This window comes from Carassius carassius, chromosome 1 (assembly GCF_963082965.1).
Source record: "Carassius carassius chromosome 1, fCarCar2.1, whole genome shotgun sequence".
Lineage (NCBI taxonomy): Eukaryota > Metazoa > Chordata > Actinopteri > Cypriniformes > Cyprinidae > Carassius > Carassius carassius.
Window position 1 is genome coordinate 26,963,663 of NC_081755.1, and position 12,441 is coordinate 26,976,103.

Consider the following 12,441-nt stretch of genomic DNA (forward strand, 5'->3'; position numbering starts at 1 on the left):
ATAATAATAATAATAATAATAATAACAATAAAACATCAATCAAAAATTAAAATAAAAGTTTTTTGTTTGTATTGTCAGATGTCTCTAAATTATATAGAGAAATGTATTTATATAAATAAAACCACACTCAAGGACAAAAATGGTTGTATGAGGCCCTACATTTTAATTATATTTCAAAATGACGCAAGAATAATTACTTAAAACTTTAGCTCTTTGTTTGTTTGTTTGTTTGTTTGTTTATTGATTGATTGACAAATCCAACTTCTATTTTGCAAATGTGGTAGTTTACAAATAAATCTGATGTAGATCTACAATATACAATATAATTTCTTCATTTTTCAAAATGTAACAAATAAACTAGAAACTGTGATAAATAAAGAAATGGCACTGCAACAGTGAGAGTGTATATTTGTATACAACATCAAAATAATAAATACATAAAAAGCAATAATGGATTCAGTTAGTGCCAAGAGTGCATTTTATTTATTTATTAATAACACTTTGTTTATTTCACATTGTGAGAGCCGCCACTGGCACATATTAAAGCACTACCCACCTATCAGTGTCAATATTACATCTGCAGTGCTTTACGTCTGTCTGTTAAGCCGCTGTGGTCCTCTCAGTTCAAAGCCACTGATGGTCAAAGTCCCCAGGGTACTGTCCCATTTGGCCCGGGGCCATTAATCCTCATTACTACTATTGTCAAGAGGCATCCAGAAAGATCTGAAACCATTAAACATCAATTTATAACAACATATGTTTATCACAAATGCTAAATATTGTGCAAAACAAGTTCAACCCATTATCAACTATTTTTGTTTGTCAAAAAATGCAGCTCAGCGGAGCAGTCCATCATTACGCAGCAGGAGATAATCTTTTAAAGTGCTGGGAATGTTGAGCTGGACTATTGCGAGGTGACACAGTGACCGCAGGTGTCTGCGGAGCGCGCAGCGGCAGAGGTGCTGAAGAGAGCGCGGCTGACCTATCATCTGTCTGACCGCGTCGAAGAAACACTGATGCTCCTGAGAACACAACAAGTGTTTTCTCCATTAGGATGAGATATTAGTTTCTGAATGAAAATACAAACAGATCGACCACTGCTGATAAAAACAGCAGGCAATAACCAACCAAAACGAAAAGTAAACTTACTGTATAAAATGCATCTAATAATACTAAAACAAGATAGACAGACAGACCTTTAGTAGTTTCTCTGGTATGTCCTCTAACCACTCCTCACACACTGGGATGACTGGGTAGCAGTTCAGCATTACCTCCAAAGTGGCAGGAGAAGGCAGGCAGAGTTTCAGCATCTGGGATAAATACAGGCAGATATATAAAATAAGGATTCATAGCAAAGTGTAGGTAAAGTAGGTAGGACACATAACAGTCTGTGCTCACTCTAGGGGAGGGTGGCTGTGCTCCATAATTAAGAAGAGACTGAGCCACAACCTCTGGCTGCTGGTCTGGGTAATCCTCTATTACCTGCCAAAATACAGAGAGAAGAATTCAACCTTTTGGATTATGTTTCTTATGTTCACCAGGACAGCATTTATTTGATCAAAAACACAGTAGAAACAGTAATGTGGTGAAATATTATTAAAATTTAAAATAAGTGTTTTCTATTTGAATATTTCTGTAAAAGTAATCTATTCCTGTGATGACAAAGCTGTATATTCAGCATCATTACTCCAGTCTTCAGTGTCACATGATCCTTCAGAAATCATTCAGCAGAATTTCTAATTTTGGGGTGAGCTGTGTTAATATAAGTTGCTCTCAATATTTTATGAAAATCAACATCTAAAAGTAAAAACAGCATCTTGCAAAAGTCTTCGCCCTCTATCCCATCATCATCGCACCTGTAACAGGCAGTCCATGGGTGTGTATCCAGCACAGTTAGCTACGTCCGCACGAGCCCCATGTTCCAGCAGCAGCTTAACTATGCAGGGACAACAGTTTCCACAGGCGTTGTGCAGGGCCGTATGCTTCTTCCTCCCAGCAGTCTGTGCATCAGCCCCGGCCGCTAGCAGCTTCTGCACAATACGCAGATACCGTCCTGCATCTGCAGGCCTCTCCGCCCCAGCGCAGGCTGCATTCAAGGGCGTTTCGCCCTCTTGGCTTCGAGTTGTCACGTCTCCTCCATAGGACAGGAAGAGCTCCACGTGGTCCTCCAGTCCTCTCCTGCAGGCCACGTGAAGAGGGGTGAGACCAGAGTCTCGCTGGGCCACATTCACCAGCGCACCACTCGTCACCAAGTGCTCAGCACACCTGCAGAGCAGATGAGAGTGTGGCATAGTTATTGTGTGCCAGAGGGAAAAAAAAAAGATAAATGTTGAACTTTCATTTCAACATGGTGTGACGTTATGTAGTATGAATCGCCTTTTGTTGCATGGGGAAAAAAGCTCTGAACTCATGCCAATATCTCTATTAGTGTTTCACAAATGAAAGACAATAATACAGGTCAGAGTGATGTGAGGGTGAGTAAATGATGACATTTAAACATTTTGGAATTGTGAGATTTCCTATGCTAACAAAGGATGCCTTTATTTGATCAAATGTTTAGTAAACAGTGATACTGTGAATATATATTTTAATATAATTTAAAATGTAACTTATTCCTGTAATGTCTAAGCTGAAGTGTCAGCATCATTACTCCAGTCTTAAATGAACCTTCAGAAATCATTCTAATTCACTGAATTGGTTCTCAAGAAACATTTCTTATTAAGGTAAACTAACTTTAAACCCAGTTTATTAATGCTGAAAACGGCTGTGTATTTTGGTAAATAAAAAGCTCTAAAGAACAACATTTATTTGTGAGGCCAACTCACTGATATGTTTCTGCTGCATTACAGAGGTGCAACGGGGCATTGCCGTCTACAGCAAGCAGGTCTGGATCAGCCCCGTGGTCTAGGAGCAGGCGCACACAGATGTGATGGCCTCCAGAACAGGCATCATGTAAAGCTGTACGGCCGCCGGGGTCTGCATCCACCTCTGCTCCCCTGAACAGCAGCTCCTCGACACAGCCGGAGTGTCCCCTGCTGGCAGCCAGACGCAGCGCAGACGTCTGCTTTACCTTCGAGGTAAGAGTCCACATTCCTGGAAAAAATGAGTGGAGAGAATTCACCCAAATACACCTAAATGCATATGTTTGTTTGTGTGTGTGTGGTGGCCGTCTATAAGAGTCCTACCCATTTCCGGCGCCCACACCATCTCCTCATGCACTGTCTCCATCAGTGCATTCACCATGCCTGCATCTTTGAGGACTGCATACACTCTCTTCATATCTCCACACATAAAGATGTTATGGATGGCTGCGTCTCTGCACTGTATTTGGGGTGGTGGAGCACGTACCGTCTGGATCCTCTCGTTTCCATGTCGGAGTTTGGGGGCGGCAGGTAACGGACGTCTTATCATAGCCCTCCTGTGTGCAAGTGCCCGCCTGGCGTCCTCCCAGTCCTGCAGCTCCTGCTCCAGCCTTAAGGAGCGCAGAGAGGCAGAGGTGAAGGCAAAGGTGTCCCGGGACATCCCAAAAAGAGCTTTTGTGTTTAGAAGCCTCCTAGAGTTGTACGCCTAGAGCAAAAGGTATTGGCACAGAAATTGTGTCCTTGCACTGTAGGAGTGTTAGTAAAGCAGCATTGCCCAAGAGGCATAACCTTTTCCAATCAGCCATAGGAACACAGTTGAGTAAGTAAAACTCATATATATGGTACCCAGCAAGTTTTGTTTCTGAGTTTAAGGAACAGACTAATAAATCACATTAACAGCATGCAATAATAACACTGAGAACAGTGTATATGCTCTAAAGATAAGGTCTTCCTACCTTGAACGCTCTTCAAGATTCTCAATTCCTGGCAATACTTCAATAAACAATGATAAACTTGCTTAAAACATTTGTTTGGTATTTATAACAGGCAAGGCTGGAAATATTTTCAATTTCTGTTCATAAAACGACCGCATGTCCCTTCGAGAACGAAGCTGCCTGACACAAGATATTGTTGACCTGACACATGGTGGAGCTCTGAATATTAATAGACTAGAATGTGAGCAAATGTGTTCCTGCACTAGCACGATATCGCCTGTAGATGGCGCGTCGAATTATTGTTTTGTCATATCACTTGTCCTGTGTTAAATTCAAAACAAAACATTTGTCACTGGCCAGATATGGGTGTAGTGGTTCATGAAAATTCAGTACGCAGTCACTGCAAACTATTTTATGCATTCAGCAGAATAATACTTATCATAATAACTGTATTAAATGTATAATACCTGTATACAATGATTTATGTTTTTGAGTTGATGTTTTTTACAAAGGCTGTAGAAAACTTAAGATTGGTGCCTTGACATGCTAAGTGTACCTTTTGTGTTGTAACGTTTATATACTCATAAGAAACAACTGAACTTCTAAAAGTAGTAGAATGAATAATATCTCAAGATGTGCAAAAAAAAACTATTTGTGCTTTATTATCTTATGAAAAAGACTTTGCATGCTGCTGACCCATTTTCTTCTTTTTTTTATCTACCCATAAACGCTTTTTTAATGGCTGAGGGGTTTTAATGGTAAAATAAGACACGACATGGGACATTAATAATTTATAAAACTAGATTATAAAATAAATAATGGGGGAAAAAATAATACAATAAATAACTAACACATTAGGCGCACGACTTTTACTCATGATTTCCCAGTTTGCATGTAGCTCAAGTCATAAAACCTTGGAAAGTGGGTCAGTCTAACCATTTCTCATCATCTGCGTTCTTACTTTCACTTTTATTTCTCAGACGCTGCCAGGCATGAAATAACGAACTATTTTTTTTTTTTTTTTGGAAAAAGGGGAAGTCCTCTATTTTAAAAGGAGCACAGAACGACGAGACACAGGTGAAAAAATAAAAATAAATACATCGCCTAATCATCTTTAAAAAACGACAGTGTAACGGAGTCTCTTCTCACGAACTGTTGTTAGTTACACTTCCTGTGCGCTCGAGCTCCGAACACAAACAGTGGACAGGACAACGACTTTTACGTCCTTTTGGTTATTGTAATGAGGAAGGTAGTAACTGACAAAGCTGGAAAAGATATTTCGATATTTATCTGCTCAAATGGCTTGTTTGGTGACACAATAATAATTATACCGCCCTTATCTACTCGTGTTTACTCAACATCAGTGTTTATAGGTGGCAGCCCTGAAGGATGGCAGAGGAAGGCCGTACAGTGTGCGTTCACGGTTTGCCAACAGACGTGGATCACGAACGGCTCCGGGACAAACTTCTGATTCACTTCTTACGCCCGAGGAACGGAGGAGGAGAGGTCACGTCCGTCACCATCATCGCGCGGACACCTCCGCGTGCCCTCGTCACGTTTGAGGAGAGCACAGGTATTTACATGTCTGACGATGACTGCTGTTAAACATCAAAGTAGTGCTGTCAATAGATGAATACATGAATAGTGGTGAAATGGCTAAGGAAAAGTGGGGTAAACTGTGCCACTTTACAGCCTACGTTTTCCTCTAAATATTAACACAGATAGTTGTTTTTGCAAAACAAATGTAATTTAAAGTTGAACATCCTGCAAGTTAAATATTTTAATTTCAATAGTCCATCTCTTTTATTTATTTATTTGTTTGTCTGCTTGAACCATAACTTGAAATTGCAGGGAAAAGTTTTCTTCAGTTATTGAACTGAACAGCTGATTTATTTATTTATTTAAGCAATAGAATAGTCCACATCATGCAGGGTTGCTACGTCATAAAAATATTAAAGGGGTCATCAGATGCCCATTTTCCATGAGTTGATATTTTTATTTAATGTGTTAATGATAAATGTACATAATTTGGTTAAAATTTATCAGTGGTAATGTAAAACACCCGTTTTACCCTGTCAAATACAGCTGTTAACAACAACCCGTTTTGATGCAAGTACCTTTAAATGGTAATGAGCACTGCTCACCCCGCCCCTCTCTAATGTGGGTTGATGAGCCATTCCCTGAGACAGAACTTGCTAACTAGCGCATTATTAGGAAAGGTGATTCACTTCTTCTGGAGGTGAAGCTGGATCACGAATGATTCGGGCACACATAAACGCATCTAAGTAGATCAGGGGGGTGCATTCCCTTGAAAAACAAACGTAATCCTCTGCGTCTTCAGCGGCTCAGATGTTAGGAGTAAATGACAACTGCTATGTTCATTATTACATCCAACAAAAAAAGCCCTCAATTGCATAGGAGCCATACTTGTCTACAACCAATTTCAGCGTCGAAACAATGGTGGACTGTTGACAGCTCACTCAGGGTGGGTATGTGATAAAACGGCAGTTTCAGTCAGCAATCATGGGAGGGGCTTGTGCAGAACTACGTCAGTCTGCCAAGAATCTGTGCGCGGCTTGATTTGAGAAAGGGGTTATGATTTATGATCCACTGGGTGGATTTTTATCATCATGGTGGTTGTGTACACACTACACACACTGCCAAGACACATTTTAGACACCATGTAAAAGTGAATTTTGCATCCAATGATCCCTTTAAGGTATGGCTGTGCGATTAATCGAAATTGAAAAAAAAACCGCGATTTGAGTGTGCGCGGTTTCTAAATCGCTTTAGAGCACGATTTTCCGCAGCCCCGACCTCCCGCAGTATGTTATCTGAACCAATCAGGATACAGCGCACCTAATTGGAGCGCGAGAACAGAGCAGACTGGGCATATGCCTAACTCCAGGTTCACACACTCTGTCTGTGATGCGTAGCCTTTTTTTTAAGCCCATGTTAACGGGTCAGAACGTTCACACTGCACACGGTAAAAGATGAGAACAGAAAAGGTTATAAATAAAAAGGTGCGAAAAGATGTAATATCTTGCGCATGAGCACAGAGAGAGTTGTGAGTGCACAGGACACAGGTTGAGCGAGAGGAGACACGTTGTAAGGCAGCGTGTATCTGAGCCTTATACAGTCTATGATCCGAGCACGTGCATCTGGTTTTGTTAACAGAGCAAAGGCAATCTGCGTGCGAGTGGATAGATTCGCGCTCGTGCGTTATTTTAATGTGCTTTCGCGTTACAATAATGTGCTCTCATTGCTGCTTCTGAACCGCGTACACATAACTTATTGTATACGCACTGCAGATGGAGTACGTGTGAACCATGGGCAATAAATATATTGGGCAAAACATATAACACCTGAGGCACCTCTACAGTGAGCTTTATGACTGATGCATGGCAAAAAAAAAAAAAGGAACATCCCTGAACACGGGTTTTATTTAATATAAATATATTTTAATAATATATTTTAATAAAAATATAAAGCATAAAATGTTGACCAAACATACCCCACTTTTTATATTTCTGGTATATACATGAATGCATTTTAATGTCATTACCAAAGTAGCTGGTAGTTGGAACAAATCCAAAATGCACTGATTGGCAGCCAAATGGCTGGCATATACCTAATGAAGTCTCTGGCTCTTGCTAGACGATCAGTCTGCCAAGGCAACATTTTAGTTGTGTAGTCAGTTTGCTGATAAAGTGTGTTTGGGGGGGGGGGGGGGGGGGGCAGGTTGTGACGGGGTATTCTTTATGTCCTGTCAAGCCTGATTAAATGTGAGTGAGTTTTCACTGTGCTTTTGTGTGTGACTTGCAGCAGAGTCAGATAAGTGAGAATCTGTGTCTTTAGTGAGACAGAGAGAAAATGACATCTGTGTGTGCAAACATCTTATTTGTTAGTGTATAGACTGCTGAGCAAGTCTTTGCCTCTCAAATGAGATTGATCCTCTCTTTCTGGTTTTATTTAGTGGGCCAGAGTGTACTTCGTCATCATCCTCACATTTTACTGCTAGATGGTATGAAATATGAACTCTCCCTGAGTCTACCAAGACAAGACTCCCAGAGTCTAAATAAGGTTTGCTGACTGTATTAACATTGCATTTGACTGATAAAAAAAAGACAAATATCATTCCTCAATCGTATCTAATCTAGTATTCATTTTGTTTTGACACATTCACAAAGTTGATGTTTTTGCACTCCTTTAGGTGATCCTCGATATCACTGTGACTATAGATTGCAGTCAGCTTCCTCGCGGTGCAGAGACTCTGCATGTACTGCGCAGTGAGTTTCCTGGTCTACGTATGCAGCGTGGCTTATTGCAAGACACGTGCACCTTGCAAGGCAACTACTCTGATTTTCAAGGCGCCTTTCCTTATATGCAGACGTTATTTAATAATAACCTTTCAAAGGGCAAATATCCTGATTTTAGTGGAGACAGAGGTCAAAGTCTTGAGAAGAGGGAAGACCTTGCGAGTGTAAAGAAATGGGTCAGCTTTGCATCCCGGTCTTCAGGAGATGTCAGCTCTATATCCATGGGAGGTTTAGGACATGTGCACTATGACCGGCAAGACAGCAATGAAGCCCTCACTGAACGCATTACTCGGACTAAGAAAAGCAAAATGGAGGAGGGGGCAGAGTGCAGGATAGATGAAGCTAATTTGGAGGATCTTTCGATCATCATGGAAGCTGATGTGTTTGCGTATCTGCAAAGCATTAAGGAGTACAAACAAATTCTGCAAATTCATGGAGTACAAGTGGTTCCCCTTACATCAGAGGGGGTCACCACCGTGTACCTACAGTCAGATGTCCCAAGTGGGTCAGGGGTTAAACAGAACATGTGTCAAGCCCATACTGAGCTCAGGCAGCTTTATCAACAGCTAGAGGGTTGTCTGAGAAAAGACCAGATTAAAAAGGATGCTCTTTACATGCCAGACGGACTGAATTCTGCATTAAAAAAGGTGCAGTTAGTACTGCCTAATGTTCTGCTTAGTTATGACCAGGACAGCATTTATATAGTTGGAGAAAAAAGTGAGGTGTCTCAGGCCAAACAAATGCTACTGCTTGCAGGGGAGGAAAATGTGATGCGGAACTTGACAGAAATGCCAGCATCCTCTTCCAGTTCTCCATCAGCATCCCTTGAATCCTTAGGGAGAGAGCAACAGGTTAAGAGAAAAAGTGAAGTACACACTCCAGTGCCCCCTAAACTGATCGGCTCCAGCACTGAACGAAAAGGGGACGTTGGGAATACAAAAGAATACAAACTAGCGGCTCGGTTTAAAAGCTCTGGGCTAGGAGAGATGGGTGGCGACATAAAGAGTCTCACAACTAAAATGGACATGCTAATGTTAGACCCAGCAACACCACCCATAAGATCTTCGCTTGGCACTGCAGGCATACTCAGTAATGAACTGACCAGGGAAAGAACTGAAACATTCAGGGTGACAAGTCCAAGCTGTACAGGAGAGGATGTCCTGTTTACAAAACAAGACCCGCTATCTGGGAATACATTTGGTGGAACCACCTTCAACACATCCAAGGCCAAACCAGCCACTGCCGCTGGACTCACTTCAACATTGACCACAGGAGTCAAAGTTTCAGTGAACACAAGTGTGAATGCCCTATCAGCCAGTAATACTGACGTGAAGACAACTTCTCCCACCTCAACAACGCTGTCCACTTCCAATTCCCCCTTAAGGAGAGCCAATAGTTTCTCAGGACGGCCACACCTAAAAGATCAGGTGAAAAATAACCAGATTACAGCTAAGCCAATGATTAGCACACATGTTTATCAAAGAGCAAGATCCAATAGCCTCAGTGGTGGAAAACCCAATGAAGATTCTCCGATTCCTACAGTAGAAGCAGAACTTACTGTGTCTTACCCGATGTGGATGTACATGAAGGAGGTCTACTGCAAGCAACTGGAAGCCATGAAATCTGGCTTAGAAATGACTGAGAAACAAGCAGGCAAAAGTGATACGAGCGTGACACTGAAGGGCACAGATTCATCAAAGGTTGGAGAAAGTCATCGGCAGCTTCAGAAACTAGTGGCTATGATAGCTAGCGACTTTTGTACTCAGGAGTTGAGTTTGACAGAGCTTGGCGTGGTTGAAAAAGATAAACTGTTTGAAACCTGCTGCTTGAATGTGCGGTCACGTTTTCGCAAGGTCTTCTTGCATACCACGAGGAACAGCATTTACTTGCTTGGCCCAAAATTGCTCTGTTCTCAAGCCAGTGATGTATTTAAGGAAATATATCCGGGGCAGAAGTCTCCTTCCTTACCACAGATAAAGACCTTGCAGGAAAGTGTAGATCAAGGAGCAGCCATGTCTTTTTTGAGCATACGGTCATCAAAAGCTGATCACTCCAAATCTGATCACAGTCTGAAGGAGTTTTCTTTCCAGGATTCAACTCAAGTGGCTCAGTCTAACAGCAGTCACAAGAGTGAAGGACTATCAACCAAACCAAAATCATCTACATTGGAAAGGTTGGAAAACACTAGATCTACTAAGGATGAATTAAGCAAGACAAACTCACAAAGCCAATTTAATTATGCCAGAGAAGACGCAACAAGACAAAACAATGATCGACCAACTTCTTTACCACTTGAAGCATACAAAAAACAAGATACCTCAATGACTTTGAAACAGACCAACCTGCTGTCACATATTGTTTCAGAAGAATGCGTGTGTGGAGCAAATAATGCAAATGTGAAACGGACCACCTGTGGTGTCATCCGTTGCTCTGACTGCCTACAACTGCATAAATACTGCCGAGTGTGTGGGAAAGGGGAGTTAAACTCTGAACCGGATCCCCTAGAACCTTCTTCTCAAAGTTGTAGCTCAAAAGATACACAACAGGAACATCTGACTCAAGAGCAGCATTCACGACAAGAGGACAGCACAGAACATAAGGGCATCCAAGGCACTATGACATGTGTGGAGATGACTTTGAGTCTTCCAGGTTATAACAAATACACAACGGCCAAGATCACATACTGCATTCCTGATGGGATACAAGGGGTATTAGCTTTGTGTATTATATCTTAGTTTATTAAAGTAAAGCAGTGCAGACATATAGTTTATAATTGTGTATTAATTTATAATAATATTATAACATCAGTTATATAATATAATATTACCTTTTAATTCCTGTGCCTTACAAATCTCTTCTAGGATAAGGATCCCTGTCCTGGGTCACCATTCGAGGGTGGTCAATTTGTGGCTTATCTGCCACTCAACCCAAAGGGGCGGAGTTTATTGCCTTGCCTTGAAAAGGCATTTAATCAAGGCCTAACATTTACTGTTAGCTCAAGCAAGAAGGCTGGTGGTGATGCAAAAGTAACCTGGGGCAGGATCCCCCACAAGACCAGGGTGGATGGAGGGAAGAGTGGGTGAGTCCAGATGCTAAGCTGAACAAACACTACGCTTGCAAAGATAATTATACCGTGGCTGGTGGCATAGACATGTTGATGTGTGATTTCGATGATTTTAGAGAGTGCTAATTATCTTATTACTTATGCTATTACTTGTTAGCTTAACCACAAGGGTGTCTACAAACTAGGATCTCTTTTGTAGTAGAGAGTAGCCATTTTTATTATTAGTTAATAATCTGTTACATGACTGTGACAGGATATCCATGGCATGGTTAAAACATTTGCTGTCACTCAGACATTGCCAATTGAGGTGTCATACTTTTTTTAAATTCAAGTTACATTTTTGAATTGAAATTAAGTTTGCAAAAGGGAATCAGTTGTAATTTAAATTTGATAAGGAATTAAATTTAAATAGATTTATAGAATGTAAAATACATTAACATATTTACTGTATGTACTTACTAAAAAACACCTTACAATTGTACTTTTAGTATATTAAACTGTTATATACTTATACTTGGTGTCTGGATAATTGGAAAACTATTATTTACTTAATGCACTTTAATTGTGGTCCAACTAAAGACATACTGAAGTATATCTGATAGTGTATACTTTAGGTACACTTTAAATATCTTGCATTTAAAGATTATACAGAGATCATACAGTCCTTATTAATAGTGATATTAAAATAAGTTAGCCAAAATATTGTGAAATTTGCATTGTGCAATAAAGAAATATTCCAAAAAAGTTTCCTTTCTAATTTTGTATCAGTAAGTCTTGAGAGATATGTCACTAAATATGTTAATGGATTTTTAGTAGTTAGTGTGATATAAATGTATTTTGAATAAACAATGGGATAGTTTTTTTTTACTAGGGGCATTAATTTGACATTTAAAATATCCAATTCAGCCTTTTGTGTGAATGTGAAATATTTGTTTGTGTGCAACAGTGGATATCCAGACTCGACATACCTAACTCAGTTGTGTGAGGCACTGATGGCTCATGGGATTGAAGGAGTACCAGCAATTAGTCAAGATCAAGCCAAATCCTGACCATGAGAATAACACAAATCATAAAAAACACAAATAATTTGTAAACTCTGCATACTTCTTTTTGTGCATTTCCTTCCTAGAAATGTAAATCAAGTAACAATGTAAATAATCTAAATATAATACTGATTGTAAAAGACTACTTCATCTTTTTATTTGAATTTTTATCTAGTATTTCTGTAAACGTATTTGTTGTTGTTTTGGTACTTTTATACA

At 40.3% G+C, this 12,441-nt stretch overlaps 2 protein-coding genes across 5 annotated transcripts; one reads left to right on the forward strand and one right to left on the reverse strand.

Annotated features, from left to right (window-relative positions):
- Positions 1–237: 237 nt before the first annotated feature.
- asb16 (ankyrin repeat and SOCS box containing 16) lies at positions 238–5,352 on the reverse strand. Of its 4 annotated transcripts, none has more exons than XM_059553387.1 (7): positions 5,206–5,352; positions 3,186–3,567; positions 2,826–3,093; positions 1,857–2,265; positions 1,399–1,482; positions 1,197–1,310; positions 238–1,022 (listed from the first exon to the last, which is right to left on the reverse strand). In XM_059553387.1, exons 2-7 carry the CDS (start codon positions 3,520–3,522, stop codon positions 837–839), a joined length of 1,398 nt encoding a protein of 465 aa, XP_059409370.1. In that variant the 5' UTR covers positions 3,523–3,567; positions 5,206–5,352; the 3' UTR covers positions 238–836. The 4 variants fall into 4 exon arrangements, with proteins under 4 accessions (XP_059409370.1, XP_059409381.1, XP_059409364.1 ...); XM_059553398.1 differs by having other exon boundaries at positions 3,186–3,472; positions 5,206–5,333; XM_059553381.1 differs by lacking the exon at positions 5,206–5,352 and adding an exon at positions 3,818–4,115.
- On the forward strand, positions 4,817–12,228 carry si:busm1-163l24.3 (uncharacterized). Its single transcript, XM_059553375.1, has 6 exons — positions 4,817–5,045; positions 5,170–5,369; positions 7,773–7,879; positions 8,010–10,823; positions 10,977–11,194; positions 12,126–12,228. The coding sequence occupies exons 2-6, from the start codon at positions 5,186–5,188 to the stop codon at positions 12,226–12,228; spliced, it is 3,426 nt and encodes a 1,141-aa protein (XP_059409358.1). The 5' UTR covers positions 4,817–5,045; positions 5,170–5,185.
- Positions 12,229–12,441: the final 213 nt, after the last annotated feature.